We start from the raw sequence: 19,164 nt of genomic DNA, 5'->3' as shown, positions 1-19,164 counted from the left end.
AATAGTTTTGGAGGACAGCATGTTCCGGAGCCAACCAGAGAGCAGGTTCTACTAGACCGGGTATTGTGCAACCAGGTGGAATTAATTAATGATCTCAGAGTGATAGCAGCAATCATAATATTAAATTTCACGTTCAGTTTGAGGGAGAGAGGAGTGGGTCCGAGACTATGTCCTAAAACTTAAATAAGGGCAATTATGAGGGTGCAAAAGCAGAGCTGGCTAAAGTGAATGAGCAAATTAGGTTCAGGGATTATGGCAATAGAAATGCAGTGGCAAACATTTCAGGGGATGTTTCAGAATAGACAGAATGGATACATTCCAACAAATAAGTTCAAGGGATGAGCACACCATCCATGGTTAACTGGAAAGGTTTGAGGGTAGTGTAGGTTAGGGGGGGGGTTAGCTATGTTAAATGTGTGGGGGGTTGGGCCTGAGTAATTTGCTCTATCAGAGAATCGGTGCAGTCTTGATGGGCCCAATGGCCTCCTCCTGCACTGTTGGGGTTCTTTGATATTATTGAACTTAAAGAAAATAAACATATAATTGTGCAGAGATAGGTGGAGATCAGAAGATAAGTAGCAGTGAGGGATAAATAAAGGATTAATAAAAAAGGGGAAATTACGATACATGGGAAAGCTAGCCAGAAATTTAAAAACAGGTAGAGAGAGTTTCTATTAATATTTAAAGAAGAAAAGAGTTAGCAAAGTTGGCATTGATCCTAACGAAAGTGAGTGTGGAGGATTGATACTGGAAAACAAGGAGATGGCAGGTAAACTGAACAGTTATTTTGCATCAGTCTTCACCAACAGAAAGTACAAGTAACATCCCAGCAGTAGCTATGAACCATGAACTGGAAGGGAAAGAGGAGCTCAGGAGGTGGTACTGAGGAAATTGTTGGAGTTGTGAGCATAAGATATAGGAACAGAATCAGGCCACTCGGCCCATCGAGTCTGCTCTGCCATTCAATCGTGGCTGATATGATTTTCATCCCCATTCCCCTGCCTTCTCCCCGTAACCCTTGATCCCCTTATTGATCAAGAACCGATCTATCTCTGTCTAAAGACACCCAATGACCTGGCCTCCACAGTCTTCTGTGGCAATGAGTTCCACAGATTCACCACTCTCTGGCTGAAGAAATTCCTCCACCTCAATTTTAAAGGATCGTCCCTTTAGCCTGAGATTGTACCCTCGAGTTCTAGTCTGTCTCACTAGTGGAAACATCCTCTCCACATCCACTCTATCCAGACCTCTCAGTATTCTGTGGGCTGACAAGTGCTTGGGACCTGATGGGCTTCATCATAGGGTCTTAAAATAAGTGACTAATGAGGTCATTGATGCATTGGTTTTAATTTTTTTTAACTCCTAAATTTGGGGTAGGTCCCATTAGATTGGAAGATAGCAATTGTAACTCCATTATTCAAAGTGGGGGGGGATTGTGAGGGGTCTTGACAAGGTGGATATGAAGAGGATGCTTCCTCTTGTGGGAGAATCTAGGACTAGCGGTCACTATAAATAAAGGATTGAGAGGTCATGAATTTTTTTCTCTGAAGGTTGTAAGTCTTTGGAACTCTGGAAGGTGGTGGAAACAAAGTCTTGGTGTCCCTGCACCAACTGTAGAATTATATCCTTTATTTTATATTGATTTTCCTTGTTTACCACCAAAATATACCACTTCTCTGCACTAAATTTCATCTGCCTTGTGTCCGCCCATTCTCCCCATCTATCTCTGTCCTCCCTATCCTCCCCTCAGTTCACAATACTTCCAAGATTTTTGTCATCTGCAAATGCTTGATGCTGAAACTCTTGATGAGGACATTTTCTCCAGGGTTTGTGGGGATGGGAGGTGATGGTGTTCCCCTTGGGTCACTATGGCCGAATCATGTTTGCCTTGAACTTGCCTTTGCTGATATTGATGAATTAGCACTTGGGGTGTTCACACAACATTCCTTTATGCACTATTCTAGTGCTGTCGTTAACCTGTTCACACAATGCAAAATGTATCAAGCGTTTGCCTACTAACCTCTCCAACAGAAATATCTAAGTTAGTGTTGAGCCAAAGTAGGGGGAGAATTCACCCTAGTCACGCTGCACTTGGGGCCCTGGAACTCTGTGTCATCTCTGAGGCTGTTTCTGCAAGTTGGATCCTGACACACTGGGAATCTAGATGATGCGGGAAGTATTAGTTGACTTGTTTAGCAAGCACCTTACGCTAAGCAGCTGAGAATGAATTGTTTAGCTCTTTACAGATTTGAACCTTAAGCTAAGCACCTAGCTGTTTTGCCTGACTTACTTTCAACATTGAAGACAAGAACAATCGGATTAGATGGGAGCAACATCTCTTTTTTTGCCAGCCACGAATTCTTGTAATGATTCCGGTGGCTTCCGGTAGAATTACAGAATTGCAGAGCCCCAAAGACCTTGATGATACCTGCTGCCAGTCTTGCTGGCGATGCTCATGTCCTCTGAATGAATAAATAAACAAAAAAAATAATTCTTCACTCAACAGTTTTACATCTATCCAACTGAACTAATTTTTTATTTTGTTACGACGCAGACGTTTCCCTCACGTTGTAATCTGGTAAAAATATTTGGGAAGGCGTTGACTGTTCTTGATTAACGTTTAAATTCATTAACATGAAGGCGTGACACTCGCTTTAAGTGAATAATCAACAAGGTATTTTATTTAAATAACCAGGAATTTTAACTAAACAAGTAATCTTGTTTCGACTGAAATGCTGTTCGAATAATACAAGGAACATTCATTACCAAAACCGTAATAACAGAATGTTAGTCACTTTCAAAAAATATATATAACCAAGTCTGGTAGCGTTCGGAGATTTTGGAATTCTTCTGTAGCTGTCCGCTGTCTCTGTCAGATAGCTGGATAATTCTCAAGAGCTATTCAAACTGGCAGGGGTGGAGAGCTGCCCTTGAGATGAATGCTGGCTTCTTTGACTGGCTGCCCTGGCCTCTAGAGATGTTCTTCCAAGATGTTCTCCCCTAAAATGGCTGTTGCTTTGGCCTTTGTACCTGCCATGACCTTGCAATTTTCTTACACCATGATTGGTTTGATGCTGTCAACACTATCAACTTCAAATTTGATAGGTTCTTAATAGTTGAGTGTCTTCTTTAAACTCATTAGGCTAACAAAAATGCAAAAACCTGCAGAGCCGGTTACCAAGGCAACCCTGATGCTTTTGGTCCTTTTGAAACCAATGTTGCCACCTGGAGTGTGTGCGCACACTGCATTTTAGCACAGAATTCAAAAACAGCTTTTAAAGGGACCACGCGCTGTTTTCTTTTCCTCCAGCATTTTTTACAATTCTTTTATGTCTCTAAACATTCTTTACATCTTTTACAAACTCAACTTCAGAACAATTTCCAGTGAAAGAATTCATCTTTTCTTTTCATGGACCGATCTGTGTGGGTTATATCTCACCCGCATCAGCTTTTGATTAGGGATTTTGTGTGGGAAAAAAATTATATGTAGTGGGAATGCTTTGTGTTTAAAAATCTGTGTTTTTCCTCAACTAGACTGAAGATTTTTTCAACTTGATTGAGGCCTTTGAAGGAAAACCCCTGAAGCTGATGGTTTATAACAGCGAGACGGATAGCATCAGGGAAATCGTGGTTACACCCAATGGGGCCTGGGGAGGAGAGGGAAGGTACGTGCTGATTGATGATTGTTTATAAGCTGTTGTGTAATGTTAAAGCACACTATTTTGAGAACTTTACATTGAACATGCTAGCAATGTATCTATCCCCATTGTCCACTCAGTGTTTGAGCAAGCCATTAATGAGATCATAAGAAATAGGAGCAGAAGTAGTTCATTTGACCTATCACACATGCTCTGCAATTAAGAACATAAGAACATAAGAAATAGGAGCAGGAGTAGGCCATCTAGCCCCTCGAGCCTGCCCCGCCATTCAATAAGATCATGGCTGATCTGACGTGGATCAGTACCACTTACCCGCCTGATCCCCATAACCCTTAATTCCCTTACCGATCAGGAATCCATCCATCCGCGCTTTAAACATATTCAGCGAGGTAGCCTCCACCACCTCAGTGGGCAGAGAATTCCAGAGATTCACCACCCTCTGGGAGAAGAAGTTCCTCCTCAACTCTGTCTTAAACCGACCCCCCTTTATTTTGAGGCTGTGTCCTCTAGTTTTAACTTCCTTACTAAGTGGAAAGAATCTCTCCGCCTCCACCCTATCCAGCCCCCGCATTATCTTATAAGTCTCCATAAGATCCCCCCTCATCCTTCTAAACTCCAACGAGTACAAACCCAATCTCCTCAGCCTCTCCTCATAATCCAAACCCCTCATCTCCGGTATCAACCTGGTGAACCTTCTCTGCACTCCCTCCAATGCCAATATATCCTTCCTCATATAAGGGGACCAATACTGCACACAGTATTCCAGCTGCGGCCTCACCAATGCCCTGTACAGGTGCATCAAGACATCCCTGCTTTTATATTCTATCCCCCTCGCGATATAGGCCAACATCCCATTTGCCTTCTTGATCACCTGTTGTACCTGCAGACTGGGCTTTTGCGTCTCATGCACAAGGACCCCCAGGTCCCTTTGCACGGTAGCATGTTTTAATTTGTTTCCATTGAGATAGTAATCCCATTTGTTATTATTTCCTCCAAAGTGTATAACCTCACATTTATCAACATTATACTCCATTTGCCATATCCTCGCCCACTCACTCAGCCTGTCCAAATCTCTCTGCAGATCTTCTCCGTCCTCCACACGATTCACTTTTCCACTTATCTTTGTGTCGTCTGCAAACTTCGTTACCCTACACTCCGTCCCCTCCTCCAGATCATCTATTATAAATAGTAAATAGTTGCGGCCCGAGTACCGATCCCTGCGGCACGCCACTAGTTACCTTCCTCCAACCGGAAAAACACCCATTTATTCCGACTCTTTGCTTCCTGTCGGATAGCCAGTCCCCAATCCACTTTAACACACTACCCCCAACTCCGTGTGCCCTAATCTTCTTCAGCAGCCTTTTATGGGGCACCTTATCAAACGCCTTTTGGAAATCCAAAAACACCGCATCCACCGGTTCTCCTCCATCAACCGCCCTAGTCACATCGTCATAAAAATCCAACATGTTCGTCAAGCACGACTTTCCCCTCATGAATCCATGCTGCGTCTGATTGATCGAACCATTTCTATCCAGATGCCCTGCTATCTCCTCTTTAATAATGGATTCCAGCATTTTCCCTACTACAGACGTTAAGCTGACCGGCCTATAGTTACCCGCCTTTTGTCTCCTTCCTTTTTTAAACAGCGGCGTAACATTAGCCGTTTTCCAATCAACCGGCACTACCCCAGAATGCAACGAGTTTTGATAAATAATCACTAACGCATCCACTATTACCTCTGACATTTCTTTCAATACCCTGGGATGCATTCCATCCGGACTTGTCCACCTTCAGTCCCATTAGTCTACCCAGCACTGCCTCTCTGGTAACATTAATTGTATTAAGTATTTCTCCTGCTGCCAACCCTCTATCGTTAATATTTGGCAAACTATTTGTGTCCTCCACCGTGAAGACCGACACAAAAAACTTATTTAAAGACTCAGCCATATCCTCATTTCCCACTATTAACTCCCCCCTCTCGTCCTCCAAGGGTCCAACATTCACTCTAGCCACTCTATTCCTTTTTATATATTTATAAAAACTTTTACTATCATTTTTTATATTAATTGCTAGCCTAGCTTCATAGTCTATCCTTCCTTTCTTTATCGCTTTCTTAGTCTCTCTTTGTTGTTTCTTAAATTTTTCCCAATCACTTGTTTCTCCACTATTTTTGGCCACTCTGTACGCAGCTGTTTTTATTTTAATACTCTCCTTTATTTCCTTCGTTATCCACGGCTGGTTCTCCCTTTTCTTACAATCCTTGTTTTTTGCTGGAATATATTTTTGCTGAGAACTGAAAAGGATCTCCTTAAAAATCCTCCACTGTTCCTCAGCTATCCTACCTGCCAGCCTGCTCTCCCAGTCTACCTTAGCCAATTCATCCCTCATCCTATCATATTTCCCTCTGTTCAAACAGAGGACACTGGTTTGGGACCAAACTTTCTTCTCTTCCATCTGAATCAGAAATTCGACCATATTGTGGTCACTAGACCCAAGAGGGTCCTTCACAATAAGATCCTTAATTCTACCTACCTCGTTACACAATACCAGATCCAAAATAACTCGTTCCCTCGTCGGTTCCGTAACATGCTGTTCCATAAGATATTGGAGCAGAATTAGGCCATTCGGCCCATCGAGTCTGCTCTGCCATTCAATCACGGCTGATAAGTTTCACAACCCCATTCTCCCGCCTTTTCCCTGTAACTTTTGATCCCCATACCAATCAAGAACCTATCTCTGTCTTAAAGATACTCAATGACCCGGCCTCCACAGCCTTCTGCGATAATGAATTCCACAGATTCACCACCCTCTGGCTGAAGAAATTCCTCCTCATCTCAGTTCTAAAGGGTCGTCCCATTATCTGAGGTTGTACCCTAGTCTCTCCTCCTAATGGAAACATCTTCCCCACGTCCACTCTATCCAGGCCTTTCAGTATTCTAAGTTTTAATGAGATCCCTCCTCCTCCTCCTAAACTCCATCGAGTACAGACCCAGAGTTCTCAGTTGGATAAGTTCATGGCTGATCTGAGCATGGTGGGAACACCACTTTCCTGCCTGGCCCCCACACCCTCCCTAACCCTCGACTCCCATGTCAATCAAAAATTCAGTGACTCAGTCTGCACTGCTGTCTGTGGAAGACAATTCTCGGGCAACAGCCCTCAGAGGAGTTCCTCCTCACCTCCGTCTTTAGTGGGAAACAGCGCTGTGTGTGTACCTACACCACATGGGCTGCAGCGGTTCAAGGTGGTGGCTCACCACCACCACGAGGGCAATTAGGGATGAGCAATAAATGCTGTCTTAACCAGCCACGCCCACATCCCATGAAAGAAAAAATATCTTAAGTAAGGAGATCAAAACTTTACACAATACTCCAGGTAAGATCTAACCAATGTCCTGCAAAGCTAAAGCAAAACTTCTCTACTTTTATACTCCATTCCCTTTGCAATAAAGACCTACATTCCATTTACCACCTTAAATATCTGGTATACTTGCATGCTAACTTTTTGTGATTTATGTACAAAGACACCCATATCCTCCGGTACTGCTGCATTCTCTAGTCTCTCTCCATTTAAATAAACTGCTTTTCTGTTCTGCCAAAGGGGGCCACCTCCCATTTTTCCACATTATATTCCATCTGTCAAACCTTTGCTCACTCATCTAACCTATCTAAATCCCTTTGCAGACTCAGTATCCTCCTCACAACTTGCTTTCCTACCTATCCAAGTATCATCGGTAAATCTCTCACCCTGGATGTTGCGACCCCTCTTACCTGGAGCATCCTTTACTATGAGTCATTAATCCTGTTTCATTACCAGGTCCAAAATAGTCTGTACCCTGGCCAGTTCCAGAACATATGGTTCTGACAAACCATCTCGAATACACTCTGTGAACTCATCCTCCAGGCTACCTGTGCCAATCTGACTTGTCCAATCTATACGAAGATAAAAATCTCATGATTATTGCTGTACCTTTCTTGCAAGCTCCTATTATTTTTATTGCTGCTATCAATTTGTCCACGTTGTTACAAATAGAGTGCATTCAACTAAAGAGCCTTTAATTCTGTTTTTTTACTATTTATTCGCTCTGTCTCACTCCGGTTATCATTACCCACATCTTTACCTTGCATTATTGTCCTTTCTCTTTAACTTTCCACAGCTCCACCCATGTGAACCCTGCTCCCCACCTCTCTCCATCCCTAGTTAATTGACCCACCAGGATACTGATCCCAGTACAGTTCAGGTGAAGGCCATCCCAACATTACAGTTCCCTCTTCCCCGACTGGTGCAAGTGTCCCATGAATTGAAACCAGTTCTGCCATACCAATCTTTGAACCGCACGTTCACCTTTAAGAATCGTGTTAGCCTACGCTAATTTGTTCAGCTCAGAACCTCTTTCCTAGTCCTGCCTGTGTCGTTGGTACATTCATGGACCCCAACAACTGGATCCTTCTCCTCCCACTCTACATTTCTGTAACCCTGACCAAGTAGGCAACACAGCTTTTGGGACTCTCACTTTTAGCCGCTGGGAATGATGTCTATTCTCCTTAACTATGGTGTCCCCTATTTCATCTATGCTTCTTTCTGCTTCCCCCCACTTGAATGGCTCCCTGCCCCCATGGTGTTATGGTCAGTTTACTCGTACTCCCTGAAGTTCCTGCTTTCATAGAATCAGAGAATCCCTACAGTGCGGAAGGAGGCCATTCAGACCATTGAGTCTGCACCGACTCTCTGACAGAGCACCTTAGCCAGACCGCATCCCCGTAACTACTTATTTACCTCACTAATCCTCCCTTTGCTAAGGGACAATTTAGCATGGCCAATCCACCTAACCTGCATGTCTTTGGATTGTGGGAAGAAACCGGTGCACCCGGAGGAAAGCCGCGCAGACACGGGGAGAACAAGCAAACTCCACTCAAGAAACATTGAATGGCTCCTCCATTACTACCTTTTGAATCCCTATACCTACTCCTCTTACAGTCACACCCTCCTGCCTCTGACCATGGACCAAATCTGAAGTGCCTAGCCTAAATGATGCGACTGTTTCCTGGAACAAGTATCCCAAATGTCGGCACAACATCGTGGGCCGAAGGGCCTGTTCTGTGCTGTACTGTTCTATGTTCTATGTTACTTGCTCTGAAGCTCTGATTCTAGGTCAACTGAAAGCTCATTTTCCTCGACCTGAAGACGCTTATTGCAGATGTGATTGCCACGTATCCCACAGGTATCCACCAGCCCCACATGCCACAGCTGCAACACATCACCTACCCTATCATCTTGATCTTATTTGTATTTAACTAATTAGATTTCAAGTTTAGGATTTCATTCAATGATTATCTGTAGTTATATTATGAAGTTTGAATAGATATGCAAAAAATTTAACATAATACTTACACCTCTTCAGTACTGATTTAAACTAACTTAAAAAATAAACTTTAAAACTTTACTGCCCCAGTTTAGAAGAGAAAAAAAACTTAAACTCACTAGTTACCTTAATGCCTCTGGGCATCAGCTGTTGCGTCTCACTGTCCAGAACAGCACCACCTCCATCATGGCACTGAATCCCCTCTCAAATTCCCAGATTTAAGTATTTAGTCTTATATTCGGTCTCCACTGCCACCTTTGGGCGTGTGTTAAGCCTCCTGTATTTCTATTAGCTCAGGTTCCAGTGAGATGAGTCAGCCACTGCTGGTTATGAATCCAGTTCTAGCTAGTTATCTAATTGATTACCCTGCCTCTGGGCAGGGACGTTATTTATCACTCGTCAAGACTGCAAAATAATGTACAATTTATTGTTGCAGCTAAATTAACTGCTAAATGCAGCTTTGTCAAGATTTTTTAATAAAGAGATCAAGCCTTAAAACTCTCTCACCTACGAAATTCCCAGAGTTAAGCGCTCGGTTTTGCTGCACTCATTGTCGAGCTGCACCTTTGTGTGACTTAACAGAATGGCCAGAAAGGTTTGCCTCCCCACCCTTTTAAAGCTCCTAAGCATTGTTCCAAACCTCTTCCCAGTGCTTACTGTGCTACTGGAACAAAAGGTTAGGTACCTTCAGCATGTTAGTGTGGCATTTTTATCAAGAAAATCTTGCAGCCATGTACCAGGGGCAGATTGACTCTCAGCAATCATGTACCTTTTGCTGCTTCAACCATTGCTTTTTTTCATACAAACTGGGAGCAGGAGGAGGCAATTTGGCCCTTGGAACCTGCTCTGCCATTCATTATGATCATGGCTGATCATCCAACTCGAGCCTGATTCTCCCCTCCCCATATCCTTTGATCCCCTTTGCCTCAAGTGCTATATCTAACTGCTTCTTGAAAACATACAATTTTTTGCCTCAACTACTTTCTGTGGTAGTGAATTCCACAGGCTGACCACTCTCTGGGTGAAGAAATTTCTCCTCAATTCTGTCCTAAATGATCTACCTTGTATCCTCCGACCGTGGCCCCTGGTTTGGGACACCCCTGCCATTGGAAACATCCTTCTCACATCTGCCCTGTCTAGTCCTGTTAGAATTTTAAGTTTCTATGAAATTCCCCCCTCAAAGAACAAAGAAAATTACAGCACAGGAACAGGCCCTTCGGCCCTCCAAGCCTGCCACCGACCATGCGGCCTGACTTAACTAAAACCCCCTACCCTTCCGGGGACCCTATCCCTCTATTCCCATCTCACTCATGTACTTGTCAAGACGCCCCTTAAAAGTCACTACCGTATCCGCTTCCACTACCTCCCCCTGCAACGAGTTCCAGGCACCCACCACTCTGTGTAAAAAAATCTGCCTCGTATATCTCCTCATTCATCTGAACTCCAGCGAATACAATTACAGGACAGTATGGTGGCACAGTGGTTAGCACTGCTGCCTCACAGCACCAGGGGCCAGGGTTCAAATCCCGGCTTGGGTCATTGTCTGTGCGGAGTCTATACATTCTCCCCGTGTCTGCGTGAGTTCAGGATTCTCCGGTTTCCTTCCACAGTCCGAAAGAAGTGCTGGTTAGGTGCATTGGCCATGCTAAATTCTCCCTCCGCGTACCCGAACAGGTGCTGGCGTGTGGCGATTCGGGGATTTTCACACTAATTTAATTGCAATGTTAATGTAAGCCTACTTGTGACACTAATAAATAAACTAAAAAAGTACAATCCTAACCGACTCGCTCTCTCCTCATACATTAGTCCTGCCATCCCAGGAATCAGTCTGGTAAACGTTCTGTGCACTCCCACTAGAGCAAGAACATCCTTCCTCGGATAAGGAGACCACAACTGCACACACTATTACATGTGTGGCCTCTACAAGGCCCTGTGTAATTACATCAAAACATCCCTGCTCCTGTGAATGGAGTATAACTAAATTCTGTGTGAAATCAAATCAAACCTAGTCATTTCCAGCGGTGTGGTCCAGATGTGATTGATGGAGGATTTACCCTATACACTCCAATCTAGCTGGGACTTGTAGTTTCACGATAGGTAACTTCTTTGTGAAAGATTTGTTGGGATGTGAGCATTTCTGACAAGACCAGCATTTATTGCCAAACCTAGTTGCCCTTGAGAACATATGTGATGTATGATTATATATGTATGTGCTCATTTTAAGGTTACCTTAACCTGATTCTCATTTTTAGCTTGGGTTGCGGCATTGGCTATGGCTATTTGCACAGAATCCCCTCCCGTCCTGTCGTACCGAAGAAAAAGGTCGAGGTTCCAGCACCACCTGTAGCAAGCATCCCACCCCAGAGTCCAGAAACAGGATACACAGAGGTGGGTAACCCACTGGCTCGCAAAAATGCGCTGACCCCAGTCTTAGAGCTCAACATAAATAGCATGTTTACCCATCAATTGTCATTTATAGGCAAGATTTTTTTCATGCTATTTCAGATTCTTTTCTTCTACACCTCAGATGTGCTGAAGGGCAATTATATTTTGCCACTGTTGTCATTGAAGTTTTTTTTTTAAGTTTTATTTATTTGTCACAAATAGGCTTACATTAACACTGCAATGAAGTTACTCCAACGCCTGTCCGGGTACACTGAGGGAGAATTTAGCATGGCCAATGCACCTAGCCAGCACATCTTTTGGACTGTGGGAGGAAACCGGAGCACCCGGAGGAAACCCACGCAGACACCGTGCTGCCCACAAGGATGAGCAGAAAGGGCGGCACGGTAGCACAGTAGTTAGCACTGCTGCCTCACAGCGCCAGAAGACCTGGATTCGATTCCCGTCTTGGGTCACTGTGCGGAGTCTGCGCGTTCTCCCCGTGTCTGCGTAGGTTTCCTCCGGGTGCTCCGGTTTCCTCCCACAGTCCAAAAGACATGCTGGTTAGGTGGATTGGCCGTGCTAAATTCTCCCTCAGTGTACCCGAACAGGCGCCGGAGTGTGGCGACTAGGGGATTTTCACAGTAACTTCATTGCAGCGTTAATGTAAGCCTATTTGTGACAAATAAACTTGATGATGGCAGATGAAGGCTTTGAATCATCCCTTCACCCCTGCACTGCTCCCTGAGTTCATAATGTGTTTACAATATAAGGAATAACTCGCTTATGTTTCCCAATCAGAATGCTGTCTTTTTTAATTGACTCTGCATTTCCTCTTTGAGGGTCACCTGAAATTCTGGCTGCGTTTTCCTTTAAATTCCCTGCAGTACCAGTTTATTACCAGCTGGGGGAGCCAGAAGCCTGACAATTGCAAATGTTTACAATGAGTAATGTACCATGAGCAGATGCATAACTTTAAAAGTTTATACACACAACCAGACACACTATACCTTTACCAGATTGACAATAATGTGAATAGAAAATCACCAGGGCGGCACGGTAGCACAGTCGTTAGCACTGCTGCTTCACAGCTCCAGGGTCCCGGGTTCGATTCCCGGCTCGGGTCACTGCCTGTGTGGAGTTTGCACATTCTCCTCGTGTCTGCGTGGGTTTCCTCCGGGTGCTCCGGTTTCCTCCCACAGTCCAAAGATGTGCGGGTTAGGTTGATTGGCCAGGTTTAAAAATTGCCCCTTAGAGTCCTGGGATGCGTAGGTTAGAGGGATTAGCGGGTGAATATGTGGGGATAGGGCCTGGGTGGGATTGTGGTCGGTGCAGACTCGATGGGCCGAATGGCCTCCTTCTGCACTGTAGGGTTTCTATGATTCTATGAGGTCTAAATGTGTGTCAAATTGTTAAGCTTCTTCGATTCATATTGGTATAATTTTACCAGATGCAGATAATCTAGCACTTTAAGTTTTAAGGTTTATTTACTAGTGTCACAAATGGACTTACATTAACACTGCAATGAAGTTACTGTGAAAATCCCCCAGCTGCCACACTCCAGTGCCTGTCCGGGTACACTGAGGGAGAATTTAGCATGGCCAATCCACCTAGCCAGCATGTCTTTTGGACTGGTGGGAGGAAACTGGAGCACCTGGAGGAAACCCAGGCAGACACGGGGAGAAGGTGTAGACTCCGCACAGACAAGCTGGGAATCGAACCTGGGTCCCAGGCGCTGAGAGGCAGCATTGCTAACCACTGTCACTGTACTTACAAACTAAATGCATTTGGTTTGTAAACCTTGAGAATGACTTTACATTGTAATGTTATTTTTTGGCCACCCTCTTGCTGTGCTACTCGGTTGATGGTGCTGTCTTCTTGCTGGGTTATGGTTTCACAGGACCCAGCTCATTGAATCATGGAATATCACAGCACAGAAAGAGACCATTCGGCCCATTGTCTGTGTGCCAGCCCTTTTGAACAGCAATCTAGTTAGTCTCACTCGCTGGCTCTTTACCTATGTCCTTGCAATTCTTTCCCCTTCAGACAGTTGTCTAATTGCCTTTTGAAAGCTTTTGCAGAAGTTGTAGCTGCCACCCTATAATTACTCATTGCCTGCACACATCTTTTCTTGTATTGGCTCAGGTTCTTTTGCCAGTCTCGTTAAGTTTGTGCCCTTGGTCTCTGGAAACAGTTTCTCTTTATCTTAAACCTTTTGAAACTTTTTAATACCTCTTGCAAATCTCCTGTTGACCTTCTAAGAACAAACTCAGCTTCTCTCATCTGGCCATGTAGCTGAAGTTCCAGATTCCTGGAACCATTCTAGTAAATGTTTCGCATATCCTCCCCAAAGCCTTTACCCCCTTTTTCAAAGTGTGGGGCCCAGAGTTTCCCGGCTTGGGTCACTGTCTGTGTGGAGTCTGCACTCTCCTCCTCTGTCAACGTGGGTTTCCTCCGGGTGCTCTGGTTTCCTCCCACAGACGCGCTGGTTAGGGTGCATTGGCCGCGCTAAATTCTCCCTCGGTGAACTCGGAACAGGCACCGGAGTGTGGCGACGAGGGGATTTTCACAGTAACTTCATTGCAGTGTTAAAATAAGCCAACTTGTGATGATAAATAAATAACTCCAGCTGGGATGGAACTATAGTATAGTATCGGTTTAGCATAAACATTTGTGCACTATGCTTGGGTCCCTGATATTTTATTAAGTGCTGTGTTAACCTGACTGCCACTTCCAATGATGTGTGTGTGCAAACACCCACTCAACGTCACTCCTTTTGAACCCCCTTTTAAAATAATACAGTTCAGCAAATGATTTTTCTTCATTCTGCCTATTAAAAATGATCAGCTCATACCTCTACGCATCCCATTTCGTCTTCCTGTGTTTGTTATCTTGAAGGATATCGATATCTACTTCACTCTTTACTCATTTTGGGTAATCTGCCAGTTTTGACAGTGTCCAAGTCCAAGGCATTAATGTGAGTCAGTAACAGCTATTCACAACTCTCTGCTTTCATTCCTTAGTCAATTTTATATCTATGCTACTAATGCTTTTTTTAATCTCTCAGGATTCAATTCTGCTAACAAACTTATTACATAATTTGTCAAATGCTTTCCTCGAGTCCGTGTACACGACACAAGACTGCCACTGTCTCTGCAACCCCGTCAGAATTCTCAAATCAAGTTAGTCAAACACGATTTGCTCGCAACAAACCCATGCTAGCTTTCCTGTCCTCTCGCACCTAGTCCAGGTCACCATGACTTGTGTGTGAGCTCCAACAGAGAGTGTTGACAGACTGTGGAAGCATACTTGTCGCAAGGGTCAGAATCCTGGAACTCCCTCCCTAACAGCTCTGTGGGTGCACCTACACGACATGGACTGCTGCAGTTCAAGAAAGCAGCTCATCACATACTTGAGGGCAATTAGGGATGAGCAATAAATGCTGGCCTAGCCCCGCAACGCCCACATTTCATGAATGAATTAAAAATAATCAGAGCCAGGTATCACCCTCTCTTTCATATCTTCCCAAGACAATGTCTCACAAGTGCATTTTTCAGCAGGGGTTCACCAGAGAGGTGTAGGGGAGGAAGTGGTGTACTGGCATTGTCGCTGGACTAGCAATCCAGCGACCCAGGGTAATGCTCCGGGGACCCGGGTTCGAATCCCATCACGGCAGATGGCGAAATTTGAATTCAGTAAAACAAATGTGGAAGTCTACTGATGGCCATGAAACCATTGTCAATTGTCGTAAAAACCCATCTGGTTCATTCATGTCCTTTAGGGAAGGAAATCTGCCGTCCTGACCTGGTCTGGCCTACATGTGACTCCAGGGACACAGCAATGTGGTTGACTCTTAAATGCCCTCAGGGATGGGCAGTAATTGCTGGCCCAGCCAGCGATGCCAGTGTCCTGTAAATGATTAAAAAAAGAGAGAGCACTGTTCAACAACTTCCCCACTCCATTCCACCCACTCTCGAACCAATATAACTAAGAACAGTAGCTCCCATTCCAGCATTCAACCAGGATCAGCTAATGAGGCACAGTTCAATCATCAACACTGTTTAAAAATATTATGGGGTGTGGATGTTCCTGGCCAGGCCAGCATTTATTGCCCATCTCTAATTATCCCCGAAAAAGTGCTGGTGAGTTACTGCCTTGAACTGCAACAGTCCATGTGGTGTAGGTACACCCACAGTACAATTAGGAATGGAGTTAAAGCATTTTGACCCTGCAACAGTGAAGGAATGGCGATCTGAGGGTGGCACAGTGGTTAACACTGCTGCGTCACAGTGCCAGGGACCCAGGTTCGATTCCCAGCTTGGGTCACTGTGGAGTCTGCTTGTTCTCCCCATGTCTGCGTGGATTTCCTCCGGGTTCTCTGGTTTCCTCCCACAGTCTGAAAGACGTGCCGGTTCGGTGCATTGGCCATGCTAAATTCTCCCTCAGTGTACCCGAACAGGCGCCAGAGTGTGCAATTAGGGGATTTTCACAGTAACTTCATTGCGGTGTTAATGTAAGTCCACTATGACACTAATAAATAAACTTTAAACTCAAACTTAAACATATTTGGTCAGAACATTGAATACAGGAGTTGGGACGTCTTGTTGAAGTTATACAAGACATTGGTAAGGCCACACTTGGAATACTGTGTACAGTTCTGGCCACCCTATTATAGAAAGGATATTATTAAACTAGAAAGAGTGCAGAAAAGATTTACTAGGATGCTACCGGGACTTGATGGTTTGAGTTATAAGGAGAGGCTGGATGGACTGGGACTTTTTTCTCTGGAGCGTAGGAATCTGAGGGGTGATCTTATAGAGGTCTATAAAATAATGAGGGGCATAGATCAGCTAGATAGTTAATATCTTTTCCTAAAAGTATGGAGGGTCTAAAACTCGAGGGCATAGGTTTAAGGTGAGAGGGGAGAGATACAAAAGGGTCCAGAGGGGCAACATTTTTCTCACAGAGGGTGGTGAGTGTCTGGAACAATTTTGTCTTTTAAAAAGCGTATCGATAGTTACATGGGTAAGATGGGTATAGAGGGATATGGACCAAACGGGGCAATTGGGACTAGCTTAGGGGTTTAAAAAAAGGGGGTGGCATGGACAAATTGGGCCGAAGGGCCTGTTTCCATGCTGTAAACCTCTATGAGTCTATTTCCAAGTCAGAACGGCGTGTGATGGGGAACTTCCAGGTGGTGGTGTTCCCATGCGTCTGCTCCTCTTGTCCTTCTGGATGGCAACGGTCGTGGGTTTGGAAGGTGCTGCCGAAGGAGTCACGATGAGTTCCTGCATCTTGTAGATGGTGCACACTGGTGGTGGAGGGAGTGAATGTTTGTAGATGAAGTTCCAATCAAGCAGGGGCTGCTTTGCCCTGGATGGTGTCAAGCTTCTTGAGTGTTGTTGGAGCTGATAGCTTCTGGTCTTTGCAGCTTCATATGTCAGATTTCACTAACCGGGAATGAAAACAAACATTCAGCTGGCCAGGCAGCACCTGTGGAGAGAGGAATAATAATGTTTCAGATCAATGCAGTGAATCATTGAGAAGCTCGATATTGATGGTAATTTGAATTGGGCATGCATTCCTTATTGTTTGACTTTGGCTATAGATCAATTGATGAACCGGATCTGGGAAAAGTACATTCTTACTATAGTCCAAAATTGACTTATTTTCCAGTTTGTTTTTTTCAAAAAAAAAAAAAAAATTTTGAGATTACTTTCGCAACTTTGAAAAATGATTAATTTGAAATGTGAGACTGGCACTCTACTAAATACTGGTTGGGTTCACCATAGACCGTATCTTTGTGTTTATTCATCAGGCACCTTTAGTAGCTCCCAGCTCACCGACTGACACAACGAGTGAGAGTTCAGGCTTAGAACAGCAGCTGACCAACCTAACAATGGAGAACTCCCTTCTCCCTCCTCCCATACAACGTGTCATGGACCCAGGTACTGGACATTCTTAAATAGCTTTTTTTACACTTGTTACTGTCTTGAAACTGAAGAATCAGCTGCCTGCTCAGCCACTGATGTTTTGATTTGATTTATTATTGTCACATGTATTAACATACAGTGAAAAGTATTGTTTCTTGCGCGCTATACAGACAAAGCACACCGTTCATGGAGAAGGAAACGAGAGAGTGCAGAATGTAGTGTTACAGTCATAGCTAGGGTGTAGAGAATTTAATGCAAGGTAGGTCCATTCAAAAGTCTGACAGCAGCAGGGAAGAAGCTGTTCTTGAGTCGATTGGTATCTGTCCTCAGACTTTTGTATCTTTTTCCAGATGGGAGAAGGTGGAAGAGAGACTGTCCGGGGTGCGTGGGGTCCTTAATTATGCTGGCTGCTTTGCCAAGGCAGCGGGAAGTGTAGACAGAGTCAATGGATGGGAGGCTGGTTTGCGTGATGGATTGGGCTACATTCACGACCTTTTGGAGTTTCTTGCGGCCTTGCGGGCAGAGCAGGAGCCATACCGAGCTGTGATACAATCGGAAAGAATGCTTTCTATGGTGCATCTGTAAAAGTTGGTGAGATGTTCTTGCCAATGGTGCTTTGATATGTAACAAAATGGGTTCCTATTCGACAAACAGCTGGTCATGCTGGAGTTGAACACTCCCACCAGGGTCGAAGTTTGCAGCAAATAAGTGAAGTTTTCGGGGCTTAGGGTGACAGTAAAGACTGCATTCTGGGCACACATCATTTCCACTGCTCTTCCGAGCCTGGGATGGAGTCGATGACAAAATTCTATAATAAATAGGATAATTGTTCATGTTACTGCTACACATTTCAGCACTTGGTTTTTGTAGAGGCTTGTTTGGAAATAAAGAAGCACTTTTGAATAGAATTTAGAAGGCTTTGAATTGAAACAGGGTTGAGTGGCTGCAGTCAGTGTGGCACTGTATTGAGTTTCCAGCAGGTACAGATAAGGTTCATGATTTAATTTGACTTTTGTATTCTTAAACAGGTTTTCCACCTGGATCCACAGAGACTCCGGAAGCTCATGACTTGTCCGGTGTATTAAATGAGGCAGTGTCCTTCTCCTCCTCGCCTATTTTTAACACAACAGCAAAGCAAAACACTGGAACAGATGAGATCCTCACCAGCGAAGAACTTGATCTCCAATTTGGTAAGTGTAACCAGCAGTCAACTTATTCTTTTTCCCCTGCTTCCCCCCTCCCGCTCCCCCCCCCCCCCCCCCCACCCCTCCCGCTCACCCGCCCTCCTCAGTGTACAGGCACCAGCTGCCCTATGCTCTCTCATTCAGGTGATGGTAGTTCTTTATGTGCAGGTCAATGCAGCAAATAATGCAGGGTTATCACAGACAAACCCAATCCTGTCTTGGCCACTTCAGTTCAAGTTTTTTTGAGTTAAGTTTATTTGTTAGTGTCTCAAGTATGCTGACATTAACACTGCAATGAAGTTACTGTGAAAATCCCTGAGTCGCCACACTCTGGTGCCTGTTCAGGTGCACTGAAGGAGAATTTAGCATGGTCAATGCACCTAACCAGCACGTCTTTTGGACTGTGGGAGGAAACCGGAGCATCCAGAGGAAACCCACGCAGACACGGGAAGAGCGTGCAAACTCCACACAGACGGTTACCCGAGGCCAGAATTGAACCTGGGTCCCTGGCGCTATGAGGCAGCAGTGCTAACCACGGTGTCACCGCGCCGCCCAACACAACACAACTTACCAACACAAGTCAGGAAAGTGATAGAGCATTTGTTTTTGTTTTAAATTTCTATATATATAATTTATAAACATAGAA

The 19,164-nt window shown here is 44.5% G+C and overlaps 1 protein-coding gene across 1 annotated transcript in view; it reads left to right on the top strand.

Moving 5' to 3' along the window:
• The window catches only part of gorasp1b (golgi reassembly stacking protein 1b), a 41,814-nt gene that overhangs the window by 18,207 nt on the left and 4,443 nt on the right, over positions 1-19,164 (top strand). Inside the window, exons 5-8 of the mRNA XM_078231679.1 lie at positions 3,535-3,665; positions 11,272-11,407; positions 17,220-17,349; positions 18,363-18,524. Coding sequence (XP_078087805.1) covers positions 3,535-3,665; positions 11,272-11,407; positions 17,220-17,349; positions 18,363-18,524 — 559 coding nt within the window. The remainder of the gene's footprint in view (positions 1-3,534; positions 3,666-11,271; positions 11,408-17,219; positions 17,350-18,362; positions 18,525-19,164) is intronic.

This window comes from Mustelus asterias, chromosome 2 (assembly GCF_964213995.1).
Source record: "Mustelus asterias chromosome 2, sMusAst1.hap1.1, whole genome shotgun sequence".
Classification (NCBI taxonomy): domain Eukaryota; kingdom Metazoa; phylum Chordata; class Chondrichthyes; order Carcharhiniformes; family Triakidae; genus Mustelus; species Mustelus asterias.
Note: the sequence above shows the minus strand (reverse complement) of the source record. Positions and strands in the feature narration are given on the sequence as shown.